Source organism: Styela clava, chromosome 11 (genome assembly GCF_964204865.1).
Source record: "Styela clava chromosome 11, kaStyClav1.hap1.2, whole genome shotgun sequence".
Classification (NCBI taxonomy): Eukaryota; Metazoa; Chordata; class Ascidiacea; order Stolidobranchia; family Styelidae; genus Styela; species Styela clava.
Window position 1 is genome coordinate 9197597 of NC_135260.1, and position 15082 is coordinate 9212678.

At 35.2% G+C, this 15082-nt stretch overlaps 1 protein-coding gene across 1 annotated transcript; it reads left to right on the forward strand.

Annotated features, from left to right (window-relative positions):
• Positions 1–28: 28 nt before the first annotated feature.
• LOC120347243 (dnaJ homolog subfamily C member 12-like) lies at positions 29–7422 on the forward strand. The gene is made up of 5 exons (XM_039417154.2): positions 29–164; positions 1184–1315; positions 3790–3876; positions 5424–5475; positions 6217–7422. Exons 1-5 carry the CDS (start codon positions 48–50, stop codon positions 6312–6314), a joined length of 486 nt encoding a protein of 161 aa, XP_039273088.2. The 5' UTR covers positions 29–47; the 3' UTR covers positions 6315–7422.
• The last annotated feature ends 7660 nt before the right edge of the window (positions 7423–15082 follow it).

A 15082-nucleotide genomic window follows, 5' to 3' on the forward strand; every position in this document is an offset into this window, starting at 1 on the left:
AAACTGAGACTAATAAAAAATTTGAATATGAAATTTGTTTATCTCTGATGTACAGTGTGTCGTCGAGTCTTGGTTCTATTATGAATAATTTGATGAATTTTGGAATCGACGACGAGGACTCCACTGATTACTATGAAGTGATTGGTTGCGACGCTTCGTCATCTGTAAGTTTAAAGCGGATGACTTTCTGATTTAAATTTAATTCAGTGCCTATGATTGGCAGAATTTTTCAATGGTTAAAAGGGGGATTTTTTTCGGATGAGTAATTCGCGAAATGAAACTGAAAGTAGAAAACTTTCAATGTCCATTTCCCAACATTTTCATATAGTTTAGTTTCTAATTTTGAAAGTGGCCTATCCACCTATGCTATCGAATAGCAATATGTAAATGGTTGTAACTGTAAATGCTAGTTTGTATACATAAGTGGTAGTCTCGAAATGCAGTCCAGTATAGTCAAGAGCAGTTTAGTCTTATAGTTATGCTGAATTAACTTTGAGAGCACTTTGCGGTATATTGTGTATTTCAGCTAATTGGGATCACTTGTTTTCATATATAAGTGCTAAATAGCAAGCCTCATTTTGACCTTTGCCAACAAGTAATTTAAGACTCGTGCCTATTTGCTTTCTACATTGAAAAACAACAATGCTAGATAAAGGTATTCATCTCCGACTATCCTTTGTTTACTTAGCTTGGAGATTACAAATTTTTTTATTTGATTTCCTTTTAATAACCAATTTTACACAATTTTTATGAGTTTTCGGGGGTTATTTGAAATACTTTGTGAAATAGAAAAAAAAAGTTTCAGCTTATTTCAAGAATTCAGAAAATTGAAATTACTTTATTTCTCGTGAATTTAATTTCTAAAAAGAGAACTAATGGCAATAACTTTGAATTGTCAAACTATTCTAATATAGACGTATCTAATTGTAATAAATTGTAGCAACTGAAAATTTCTACCAAAAAAAAAGTGCTTTAAACTTCATTTATCTTTTTAGTAGCCCCAAACCTTTTCTTTCTTTCCGATGCCGCCAATTGTCGTATTCAGATGGATTGCAGTCTATGTTCAAACATTGTTCTATGTTTCATTGTTTGATAAGGGGAATTTTGTTCTTTATCATAACAAGATGTATCTCTGTGATGGTATCTTTTCTTGAATTCACAAAATCTTATTTTCAAATTTCAGACGGAACAGATTATTACAGAATATCGATTGAAAGCAGTCACTTGTCATCCAGATAAGAATCAAGATAATCCAAATGCTTCGCAAGAATTTGCTTTGTTACAAGCTGCTAAAGAAGTACTAACAGACTCCGAGGTTAGAAAATAAAATTAAGAAACATTGAAGGTATATATGTCCACCATATGACTGCTAGTCTTTTTTCATCATTTCTGGTAGGTTGGATGACAACAATGTGATATTTTTAGCTATGCTTTTTTCATTGCAACAACTGTTGTTACTTTTTGTAAATTTGAAATTATCACAAAGACACAAACTGAAAATTGTAAAAAAATATCAGTAAATTCTCATTTTTTAATGACATATAAGTAAAAAAAGGAATCAATATTTTCAACCAGTATTTTTGAATATATAAATGCCTAAAAGACGGTTTTAGTACATTAAACCACACTGTCTCCGAACTGAACAACACCCAGTTTTCAATTCCCAGCATCAGGGTGGTATTAAAAGTTTAAATTCTTTGTTTGAAAACAGTGTACATATTGGTTGACCAACAAACTCCATGTATCAATTAGCTGTTGAATTAGTAAATAGGGTTGTTCCTTACTCAGGATTGCTCCCTGAACAAGAATTCATGATTTGATCAAGCCGTTTTCTTTTGACATTTCTCTGAAGAGTAATGACATGCCTTCAAATCGTTGTTAAATTTAACATTCAATTATTGCAACATTTTCATGGAAATTTCTATATAATATAATTTTGATAACATATTCTATGTGACTAAGTAATAGATTTTAATCATAACAGATCTGTAACAATTTGACAAATATCTCTCACATCATAGGTTTGATAAGGAAATGAAATTTTTCAAAAATACATCATAATGTTTGTCTATACTGTGAAGTATATTGGGAAATTATTTCTAGTATTGGTCATTACTAGAACTATGACAAAGTAAACGAGAGATATTATATAAAAGTTACATGAATCTATCATTGAATCAGAACCAGTTGGTAACAGAAACAATGATTTTATTATTTTTTTACAAAATAAAATTGGGGGTTTCCACAGAAATCTGGTTGTATTAGTATGTTTTATCAAACTCTGAAATTTGCTAACAGAATGCCAGACATGCTTTCAATGTATTCTAAATTTGAAATAATATTTGGTAAAATGAACTTAGTTGAGAGTTGAGACTACCAAATCTAAAAAGATTGAATATATACATATGGACACATCATAAAAGCTTTTGTTTATGTCTCATTTTGCAACATCCCCTCGTGTGTAATGATTTCTAATTAATTATTTAAAAGTAAAATGTGTTAATTCTCCATTATGCACTTGCTACACACTAAGCATATTTCACAGTAACGTGTGATTGAATATTGTAAATTCCACATAACAGCTGTGGTATGGATTTTAACAATTTTATGTGAATGCTTTTGTGTGTCCTAATTACGGTAATAATTAGAGAAATGTTTGCTGCGCATACAAATGATACTATTAATTGATGAATCAATTTTTACCAAAACAAGATACCTATGTATAAGTATCATTTTATTTCAAATTTATTTTTCATCTATAGCAGTATTTCTAATTATGCTTATTTCATTTCAATACTGAATTATAATAATAAACCATATTCCGATTTGAAAATTTCACAATTATTTATTCTTGGAAATATTGATATTTCGTCCATATGCTGAGAATTTTAAGACAGGAAAATTACAACACCATACCACAAATTAAAGTAAACGTTTGAAAAGCAAATAAATTCAAGGACGTCCTGTGTATAATACGACGCACATTTTTAAATTCAGTTACCCGAATATCTATTCATTATTTACTGAAATGCAGATCAATAATCCTTATGACAAGGTTAACCGTCTGGTAGACTGTTTCAAGAAAACATCTATTTTAGGTATTTTGCAACATGTTTTGTTTCTGTAATATTTGCCAAGGAAATAACAAATAATCTATTTTTGCAGTGTCTGATGTTGTAAATTTAATTGTTGTAAGGCTTAGCAACAGTTGGCATATCATGCTAAGCTTTTCGAAACAACCTTTGTCATCAGAACTCTTATTACTCTGTTCAGGTTTCCTGTGGGGGATAATCATGTGTAGTAGGATTGCTGAACTCCTTGGCACATTATCATGGTTCACAGCTTTAACAGCGTTCACAGCTTCCTCCACCATCAAGTCCCAGCCTTTGAAACAAATAACTAGTTAGCTATCTCTAAACCTGACATGGAATGACAACAAGACAAGGGGCACTATTTGGCATATGATTGAGCTGCCTCGTCATTTCTCTCACCAGAGTTAAATATTGAAGTTATGAGATAGCATCTTTCTCTACTGTTGGTTAGAAATATGATGCTAACCAGGCATTAACCCTGATTGGACTGCGACTACATACTTTTTGGTATTTATTATTTAATTGAAGCACTCTCTGGAGCATTTGCTCGCACATCATTCATTGTATAAAAAGCAAAGCATCGAATCGATGGTCTGCAACTCTGCATGGTTTTATGATTGAAGCGTCAATTCAAAATATATTCCATTCTTTATAAATATTTTCGAAAGCTGCAATTATTTTTAAACCTGTTGTTTAGAAAAGGAAGGACTATGATGCATGGAGGAACAGTGGCATAAGAATTCCGTATAACAAATGGAGATCTATGAGAGACTCTGTGAAAATGGTAATTCATTTTGATACATAAATAAAACATGATATACAGGTCGCTGCTAAAGAAATCGTCTGCTATAAAATTCCACAAATGATCAAGGCTGTCGATTTGCCCAGCAATCACAGTTCCAAAACACACAGTCGGGTTTAAGATTCAAAGCCATAAACCCAGAGTTTTTCAAACTGGGCCATCAGCTCCCTTAGAGGGCCATGAAGCGGTTCTATGAGACCGAAGGTTCATTAGGTACGATTTGTGATAACTACATTTTTTTTTTAGATAAATTCACTGCAATTCTTTTGTTTGTTGGCTTTTATATTATTAAACATGGCATATAAAATAATTGATGGAAATGTGTTGAAGTTAAAGCAAAACTAGATATTCATATAGAAGATCTACAATTGTTGAGAGTGTTTAAAAAAGAGAGCACTAATCATGAATGTCTTACCACTGCTATAAACTTAAGAGTAATGTTTTTCTAACCCTGATACAGTTATTGGTTTGAATGTAATTGCAATGATATTGCTTGCCAACTTTAATAAATTCAAGAACATCCGATATTACGGATCATTGATATTACGTGAACACCTTATTAGTGGCGCTATTCCACCATGAAATGGGGACTCATTTTCCGAACCAGCCACTGGAACAAATACGGTAGTGTATTTGGGAGTAGAGAGTCCACTAGGAGAACAATCCTCGTTTACGCCATGTTTGTTTGTTTCAACATAATGTGCTGAATCACTGTTTAAATTTACAAAATCTGTTTAATTTCTTGCTTGGTGATTTTCTGTAATGCATATCTTCATGTGCCTAATTGATGACCTTCTTTAGAGGATATGTGAAATTGATTCCAAAATAATGGTGTATTTTTGAAAGTTTATTGTAAATACTGTTCAATTTAATTATAGGATATGCTGTACAAAAAATTCTCTTGGAGTATGTGAAATAAAAATAAATGTGAATTTTATTGTATCAATCGTAATATAACGTAAGTTGAATATGTTTAAACATTTATATTGGCAATGAAGGCAGAGAATGCTGCATTGAAAAGTTATGAATTTATTTTGTGATATACGATCTGCTTTGTTTGTGAGGTTACGGACTTTCTCATTTATCTTATTCAAGTTTCATTTCGAATGGAAGGTATAGACTTAGAGAGATTCACTTTTATCATTCAATCAAACTATTTGTTGATTTTACAACATCCCACATCAATTTTCTTAGCGTTCAGGGCTTCCAAAGTCTGGTCTCTATTATTATGCAATCGGATACTTGAAATTATTTTGCTTTTATTCAGTAATCATATTTATATATCTTTTCTTAAATGAAATTCTGTAATTTATAATGGCAAAATTAAGGGATGTCATTAAAGCATCATACTGATCTCATTTTTCTAATACTTGTAAATTTTGACAATTTCCAGAAACGAAACTCTAGGACTCAGTAAACAAACTCTTTTTTGATAAATCGCAGCCTTAAAAAAGGATCGATTCATCTAAAATTCTAAATGCTTTTTTAGTTTTATGTACCTATATATTACTAGTGCTTTCGATTTACAGTCGATGCACTGGGGCTACAAGAAGCCAGAACCAATGTTGGAATCGAGTTCAGGTTAGTGAAACAATGTCTGACCATTTTTGCCAAAAACTTTCGATTACTTTTTGCTTTTATCACTGATTTTTCGGAAACCCAATATTTTTTAGTTTTAAATCAAGCGAAATTGGTTTCATTCATTTATAACCTAATTTTAAAATCAATTTTCAAAATATTCTGCCTATGAAAGCTGATCGGTACGCTATATCGCTAGCTATTTAAGGCAAAATTATGATGTTATGAGAGTGAATTATGGATGAAGTTCGAACAACATGTCTTATCGATGATTCATTTTCCCTTTTTACCATAAGCTGTACCTATGCTCTAACCATTTCCTGGTCTATGAATGCCAATATTCTACCCAAACTGGATTGTATAAATTCTTAAAATAGGTTTTGTATTGTTTAGAATCATTGGTCATTTTGAATTGAACCGATACAAGGAAATGAACTATCGTAGAGTTAGAATAGAATTTGAAATCATTTCAATATTACAGTAACCAATTTGGCTTTATTTCCCGAACTATTGGAAAAAAAACATTTGAAAATAACTTCAAAACATAAAATACTTCATATGTGGTCTTTAACATGTTATATGTGTTTTTTTGTGATTTGCATTAAAACAAGGAAACCTCTCAAAATTCCCCAACTGATTATCCCAATTTTTAATTAGTCTGGGTTGTAAGTAGTTTGAAATCACACCCATTAGGCTGTCTGTCGTAAATGAATAATTGATGATGTGTTACTTGTGTTTTAAAAGTCGCTGGAAAAGACCAAGGATTTAGTCAAAATGGAAAGAACAAAATTTTGGATTCAAGGGAAGAAATGAGAAGAAAATTCAGAAATTATGAAATATGAACATTGATTTTCCAAGTAGATTACAAGAGTGCGACAAACGCGATAAAATATATGGATGGCAGGTAGATGCAAAAGAATATGAGGAATGTTATCAATGTTTTAATAATCACGAAGACCAATGAAAAATTTAAGAATTGATATACATTATGACATGATCAAATGAGCAGTTTTGTTTCGGTAAAACAGATTTTGATTACGCTGCACACTTTGAGCTGAGTATTTTGTGAAAGTTGTAACATGCAAACATAATTTTATGGTGATATGGTTCGTCATTATAATTTATACCAATGATTTGGTCAATTTTCCCTCCTTCAGGTAATTTGTAATTTATGTGTTGTGCAATCAATATTCGACTGTTATTTCTTGCAATTCTAAAGCCAAGCTAGGCATAATTTCTGTTTTTTATTCTGTTCTATGTTTTTACGTACGGATTGTTGTACAAGCAAACATTTACAAAGTAACATTTACAAATAGCACAAATAATCTTTGAATCAAATCCTAGTAAATCCTGTATAATGAAATGTGGAACATTGATTTTATCTGACAATCATGGAATGGTGAAAACCCTGAAGTATCATCAATTATCATGACTGTATCATCATGACTGTAGTACCAGAAAACAAAGTTTAATGTGCTGCGGAAAATATGAAGAGTGAATGATAATCATCTATTATCTCTTATACTTCGCCCATTCATACTATCTCACCACTCAAAGGCGCTGTATTTGCGCCTAAATTTTGATTTCATTGTTATGTATATGTTTATTTGGTGTTGTGTTGTCTCTATTTATATATATTGTCTTGTCTTATCAACTCCCCTGTATAAACAGTTTTTTATACTCCACCCTTACCACTTTCACCACACCAACCGACCCATTGCCTCACCTTGCACAACTGTCTATATAAGGGACCATGCTATACATATTTAATCTAATGTTTTTTGTTTTCTATTTGTTAAAAAGGGTGTATGCCGCACACTTTGTTTTAGGCCAGTACGGTCTTGTGCATGCATCCCGTCTTACATAATAATAATCGTTCATTTATTTTTTCATCACTATTACGAGACGAATAAACATACATACATTATCTCTGAAACGGGGTTTCCCAAACTTTTCATTCATTAGTATCATTTGGACAATTTATAGATCGATTGTCTGTGATTGGACTAAATATGTGGCATGAACTGCAAAAGTAAAATTGGTAGATACTGTAGTTGTAGTTGGGAGTGAAAATGTGACTTCCAGAGGAGATCCTCAAATTATTAACATCGGGCGTTAAAAAAATATTTTAAAAGAGATTAGCAGGAAAGAATATAGCTTTGTATTATCTAATTTACCCAGTTTGGAAACAACGCGCGTCGGTATAGACACCATTATGACGCAATAATACGAAGAGAAGGAAAGTGCTGTAAACCAGTGGTCGGCAACCGCTTGTCCGCAGCTCATCGCCAGTTCGCTTAAGCCTTGTCGTTGTTACTACTGGTCCGCAGAAAAGTGGCTCAAAAACGGACGCGGCCATAATCGCACCTCTGCACTGTAATGGGTGCAACTGTCTGTACACGGGTGCTAATGTCTGCGGGTGCAATCTATATGCGGGTGGTAACATCTATGGGTGCAAATGTCGGTGGGTGCAGTTTACGGGTGCAAATGTACGTGGGTACGAATGTGCTGTCACTTAATTATTGAGTTATTTGATTCGTTCCGAAATTTCCAAAACACAACCAAAAACTAACAATTAGCATGCGAAAAGAGGTAATGTTTACAACCATGCCGGAAAATCTGTCTGTGCGACTGCTAAAACGTCTACTGTTACGTCGCTTTACCGAAGTGGAAACAGAGATTTTCCAAGAAAAGCTAAAGATTTTCTTACTTCATTGGTTGAGTTTGGCATGTCATTCCAACTTTGTGCATTGCATATTGTTTATTACTCACAATCGGATCGGCTACTCAATTGCTAGTTGCGAACGATCTTTCTCAGAGTTGATACAGATAAAAACATAGTTGAGGTCTTCGATGTCAAATTAGCGCCTGTCACGTTTATTTTTGGTCAGCATCGAAAAGAAATTCCTGACGAGTGACGAGCGAGCTGAAAGAGCAAAGTAGTGATTGGACGCAGAAATAAGTAACTTGCTTTTTCTTAGTAAATGAGTTTGATTATTTATTTAATGAAACAAACGTTTTTATCTTACTTGACCTTTAATTTATTTATTCTCATGTATAACGAGTCAACGACATCTATAATATGTTTATCCCCGGATTATTTTTGAAGTTAGGGATAAGTAGGGTTGCCATATTTTCGTGATTCAAAGCGGGACGCCTCAGAAGACAACGACCCCTTAGCTGTGATTTCGTAACTTTACATTTTCCGATTTTACTACATAGGCCTACATTTAAAGCTGTCCCGGCTGTATTTATTGACCGTATTGTTATCGAAATTTCATGCGCATATTTTCTGTCCAAATAACGGGTTCAGTTCGAAAAATAGAAAGGAATCGATGTTAACGATACCGGTACAAATAATTCGAATTTAGACTGATTAGTATTCGTTTTACATGCGACACGTCTGCTAGTAATGGGAATCATCGGGTAACAAACACATTCACCTACAGTAAGTAGGCTAGCGCTGCGCGACACAGAAACAACAGTAACGAGAATATGTCCGTGTATTATGCTGGATGGCTAAACGCAAAAGCGGGACCTTTGGCTGATGTGTTCGGACAAGACGCTAAAAAGCGGGACTGTCCCGCCTAAAGCGGGACGTATGGTAAGGATAAGGGGCATCATTATTAGACTCGCCCCGGGCAGCAGAAAAGTTTGGTACGCCCCTGACCGTAATCCTAACGCTTAGCACAGGGGTCGGCAACCTTTTGCCGCTCGAGGGTCAAATTTAAGGGTTGCAAATCTTGGCGGGCCGCACATTTAAAAACCGAACGGGTGGCTATTGTATGTCATTTTTACACAGATCAGAAATTTTAAACTTTCAAAAGCGAGCGAACACTGCTCGTTGACTCAAGTCGTCTTAACACAGTCAGACAATTTACAAATGACATTTAATGTGACACTTGCATTACGCTTGATAGCGTTTCGATATCAGGTGACTCCCGGTATGTTAGTCGTTGGGTGATACCAAGCCATCAGGTGAAGCCAAGATTAGGACATTTTCCAAATGGACATAACCAATCCTAGTTCTCGCGCTTGTTCTTTGTAATGTCAAATTATGGTGAAAATTCGCAGCCGCCGTTTTGTCGCTAAATTTCAGTAAAGCATCGCGGGCTGGATTATTTCACTCCGCGGGCCGTAGGTTGCCTACCCCTGGTTTAGCATTATGATCCACACCGCCGAGCGTTTTGTGTTTCTAAATTTACAAAATAGGGTGAGGTAGCTATTGCATGGTATTGTTGCGGCTAATGATACAAAAATTCAAGAAAACGTAATACGTTCAATTGTTCTTCTTATGACACTTTTTAATTAAATCAACGTATTGTCTCAATTACAATTTACGTATTTATGAAATACAATATTGTTGTTATATGGTATTACATGAGTATTTACCTCCTAAAAAGTGTAACGAAAAATGTTATATTTTGCGTTTAGGCGCGTATTATTGCATGGATCTTTTCTTCTCTATTTCACGTTAATCACATAAACCTGATACATTGTGCCTTTCGACGTCTGTTTAGTATCATCACATTCATATTTGATGATTTCAGTCAATGAGTTCTTCTTTCGACGCCTCAAAAAATATTTTTTGTGGATTTCATTCGCCTTTTTGTCAATTTTACACGAACTGAACTTATTGAATACTTTGTTGAATTACTTTTTTTTTGTAAATTTCGTGCTGTTTTGGTGCAAGAAGTCGCAGTTCACGAATATTTCGGTAATTGAAGGAAGTGTCTCGCAGTAAGCTATCAATGAACAAGAGAGCTACGCCCAAATATATGGACACGTCTGTTCGCAGTACAATACGGTTTACCGTGCCGTCAGATAACAGTCTACAAATATATTCACACCAAGTGAAGCAGTACAGTAGGACACAAATGGCGTCGATGTCCGCAGAACGTTTAATGACGTCATAGCAAACAAAAACAAATCTCACAGAAATATTTAAAATGAATAAAAGTATTATCCTTCTGGGGAAAAAATTTATCTTCAACCACTGAAAATTTCAAAGCAATTGGTCCAGCATTCGAAGAGAAAAGCGATTTCTTCAAAACGTTTCAAAGAACAAGGACACTAAGAACAACAACAACATAATATTGAAACGATCGCTATGTCCACTACGTGTCCAATAACGTTTCCAAAAGGTTTCTTGCATATCGAAAACGTTAGGTAGTGGTTTTCTGGACTGATTCTTTGAAAATAGCATAAAGATAAAAATGGCTTGTCGATTATTTGATTTGTATCTAAAAACTGCCAAATAAAACTTGGTGGCTGAATATTATATTTTTTACTTCGCCGTATTTGACACAAAACAGAAACATGGAATTTGGTGCCGGGTAAACATCCATTCTCGACTCGAAACCGACGACAATATTCAGAAATGTGCGAAATCGAATCGCTGCAGTTTGATGTTTGTTCAATATGATGAACGATCCATTTTTTTTGCAAAAAATCGCCTTTTCAGAATCTACATATCAAAAGCTTCTGCAGATGTTGCGAAACAGTACTATGTGGTACTCCACCCGGAGAATAGAAGAAACAATGATCATCAAATCGATGGTAGGCCCAGATAAAATCCATACATTTTGTCACCAGGACTGAATTTGAAGAAAATATGAACCCGATTTCAATAGAAGAATTATGGTCAACCATGGTTGTGGAGTCGGGTGAAATTTACAATCGACTGTAACTCTGATCTGACTCACGGTTAAAAACATCCGCCCCCTAGAAAATCACACTTTGATAACGAAAACTTTAAGTATGGAGGAAAGTTGGACCATTTTTTTTCTCTTTAGACCCATAACCTGCGCATCCATCTGACATTGCGGGACTAATGTAGAGAGGAGTAAATGTAGTTTTCATTCCGCGACTCAGATATTATCTAGCGACAGCCTTTTTATCACCAAAGTGATCTGAAAAACGTTTGTCAAGTGCCCCACTGCACCCCACTGGTGGGGCACATTCGGACGCACCAGGGCAGTCTATTATTTAAATTGAACGAAATACGCCGTTAAAAATTGTCAAAAAATCAGCATCTAAAGAACTATGGGACTTCAAATTTGAAAATTCACCTAAAATATTTTAGATCTTTTTTCAAAAAATTCCTATTGTATTGGCAACACAAAACCAACTTGGCGAAATACGTATTTAAAGAGTCTGCCGAAGTACTTGTTGAATATTTCAGATTCCTATTAACCAATATGAAATAAATTTCTTGTTTTACTTTTGTATTATATCTAATTTCAATCAATGGAAAATGAGTTCTGAAACTTTCATTCTCGACGATGACAGCTCTTTGTTAAGAAGACCATAAACATCAAATGCGGGTTTTGAGTGCTGTTCCAAAAGAACAAACAAACAAAAGTGTAATTTTTTTAAATCACTCAATTGTTCACTGCGTCCAATAAAACAACAACAACAATTCATATATTAGCAAGTAAAATGTCTAATCCAGCCAAAATCAAATATTCTACTTTTTCGAATACACTCTGGAAAATATTTTTGAATCTACAATCGGGCCATGGGCAAAAGGATACCCCTATATTGCGAAAAACATAACGCAAACGCCTCCAATCACTCAACAGATCAAACGCTTTAGAATTGTGCCCATTGGAGCAAGTCCCACTGAACCCAGGTCCATTGTTTCCCATAGGCATCAAACATTTTCAGACCGTCCAATGTCAAGATTGAAAAGGCACTTCCATTCACCAACGTTATGAATATTTTACAGAGGACTGAAGCTAAAAATACCAGACAATGGTTTGTCTTGTTGGAAAGGCTAAGGTAGAAAAAAGAAAAGACACATTTTAAAATAACAAATTAGTAATTATCCAGTTAGGAATTATTTGAAAATTGAAATTTCCATCACAATCAGCATTCCTAGTCCTAATGCGTATTGGGGGCTTTGTACAAGATATATAAAAAAGACTGAGATGGCGAAATTTCAGTTTCAACCCCCAATACCAATATCACCTTCATCAATCATCTTTCATCAATTTCAATAGCTTTTGTCGCTCTGCACGAGCGCTGTCCGTTTGCGGGGACTTAGTATCTCACCAAAAGGTGGAGTCAAACATCGAAACCCTTACCTGATTCCGGATATAGTATGAAAGCTGATTTTCCACTGTGAGCTGTGCCCCATGTCCCACCTTCCCTTAAGTCTGTCAAGAACGCCCAGTAAATTTTATGCTCTGTACGAGATGTTCACCTCTATCATCACCATTGTATGAAATTCCGACTCCGATGAATTAAAAAATTAGACTACAATTCTCAAGAAAACATGCCAAACTCCAGCTCCCGACTATACCGTCCTGGTCAGCACTGCGGCTTGGCAGACAAGGCCAATTCACTGGATGTTATTAGACACAAAGTGGACTTAGATCGTTTTGTTATTGTTCTTGGTATTTTTCTTGTTCTTGTGAAAAAAATCGCTTTTCTTTTAAACCACTATTTGTTTCTGAATACTTTATAAATAAATTCCTAAATAAACAAAATAAGCATCTAAATAAAATAAAAATGTGGTGATATTTCAACCAAAATTTTATTCAGTGGGAATTCCACCGTTTTTATCCGTTTTGATTTTGAATCATTTTGGTACACACCGAGTGAATTTTTTCTATTTAGGCTGCGGCCTTTTCCTCCCCGCTCGCTCATGGCTGGTGTCCGACGTGCTTGACTGCTGCGGTGTCTCTTGAAGGCTTTCTTTTTGCTTTATCTCTGCTGTGTTTTCTTTGTTTCTCCGCTCGCTCGTGACTGCGGCGTCTTTTGGCGACTTTTGTTTTTGCTGTTTTTTTCTTTCAATTCTCAATCTCAGGTACTCAAGTGAGAATACGGGAGCAGCTGTTTCCACAGTGAGCATCATTGCTCTCTCGAGCCTCTTTTGTTTTCTGGCCGACGCGCTTGCCTATCTTACTGCTCTTTTTGGCCCTTTGACGTGTCTCCCAACTTCTTTCTCTGCTGCGGTATGACCTCTGGACGACCCGCTTGTCTGCTTTGCTGCTCTTTGTTGGCTTTTTGACGTGTCTACCAACTCATTTCTCTGCTGCGGCCTATGCCCACTCTGCTCTCTGCTTCCCTAGCCCATCTGGCGTCGCTTTCCATTCCCCGCTTACCTCCATACGTTTCGCTTTAAAAGCGTTGAAGTTTTGTGCGAATAATGTGAGGTTCGAATTTCAATAAGGAATCATTTTTGTTTACTTCTCACACCGTTCACAACATAACCGTTTCAATTAGATGCAATGATACTTCACACGCCAGGGTGCCAACGTTTCCCAGCCGGGGAGGAATTTGGTTGTTTGTGTGGAGGAAATATTACTCTGTATTTGTTTAGTTATTGAATAGGAAGTGGATCTATGGATCATTTTGCGAGCCCCCTTTTTAAACAATCACGTCACAGGAATCCGTTATGACGCCATAATACGTTTTGCGGACGTGGTAAATATAATATGACGTCATGAAAAAATTGATTGCTTGAAACGCGAAGCGTGAGTTTTATTTGAGCAATTTCATCATAAAACATGCCTTTACAATTTAAGAACGATCTAAATAACAAGAGAGCTACGCACAAATATATGGATACGTTTGACAAGAGCGAATAAGTCCTTACCGGTACCTTTGACGCTACCGGTACCCTCAAAAAAGTTCTGAATTTCCAGTAGCAAGAATTTTGCAGAATCAAAACGTACAGCCAGTCATGACACTGACTAAAATCCGTGTTCTCATGGATAAAAAATAATGCAGCAAAATTTTAGACGAAATATCAAATTTCATAGAATTCACGCAAAATTTTGAAATAAATAAAAGTAATAGCCTTCTAGCGAAAAAATTAATCTTCAACCACTGAAAATTTCAAAGCAATTGGTCCAGTATTCGAAGAGAAAAGCGACTTTTTAAAAACGTGTCAAAGAACAAGAACAAGAACAACAACATAATATTGAAACGATCGTTATGTCCACTACGTGTCCAATAATAGTTAGTGATAGTTTAAGTTTGAACTCGAGGCTTCAGTCCACCTTGCCTGGTGGTACGTTCGGCATTGGTTCTAATGGTAAAAATACGCTTGTTGCAATTCGCTCATATATTACTTACCGTCGAATCTAGAAATTTATAATTCTGTATTCTATTACTTTCACAACACTAATAATGGCGCATGTTTATTCCTATACAGACGTATCTATTTCGCTTTTCGCAAACTTACGGACTTGCATTTGCCGGAACAGGGGCCTCTCGCGTGCCAGGCAAGAATGTCTCTGCCTCGGTACGGAAAATATCCTATCAAACATTTGGAAAATGGGATGAAAATTCAAATAATTGACGATGATAAATTAACAGCATTTTAATAAGACAGACGATTCTCCTCGTGTTTGGCCTCCGTGTTCATATATTTGAACATTGCCCCCTCTCCCTTATGGGTCGCCAGAGAGTTGCATATTTCTTACATTGTTTCTTATTGGACACGTCAGTGTACATAACGATCGTTTCAATCTTATGTTTTTGTTCTCGTTAGTCTTCTTCTCTTTCGTCATGATGAAATCCCTTTCCTCTTCGAATACTGGACCAATTGCTTCGAAATTTTCAGTGGTTGAAGATTGATTTTTTTATCGGAAGACTA

Bases quoted from the DNA above. Each gene is read 5' to 3' on its own strand.
- LOC120347243 (XM_039417154.2), top strand. From the start codon at position 48: ATGTACAGTGTGTCGTCGAGTCTTGGTTCTATTATGAATAATTTGATG. The intron at 3,877-5,423 runs GTAATTCATTTT...TTCGATTTACAG, and splicing joins TGAGAGACTCTGTGAAAATG to TCGATGCACTGGGGCTACAA. The intron at 5,476-6,216 runs GTTAGTGAAACA...GTGTTTTAAAAG, and splicing joins AATGTTGGAATCGAGTTCAG to TCGCTGGAAAAGACCAAGGA.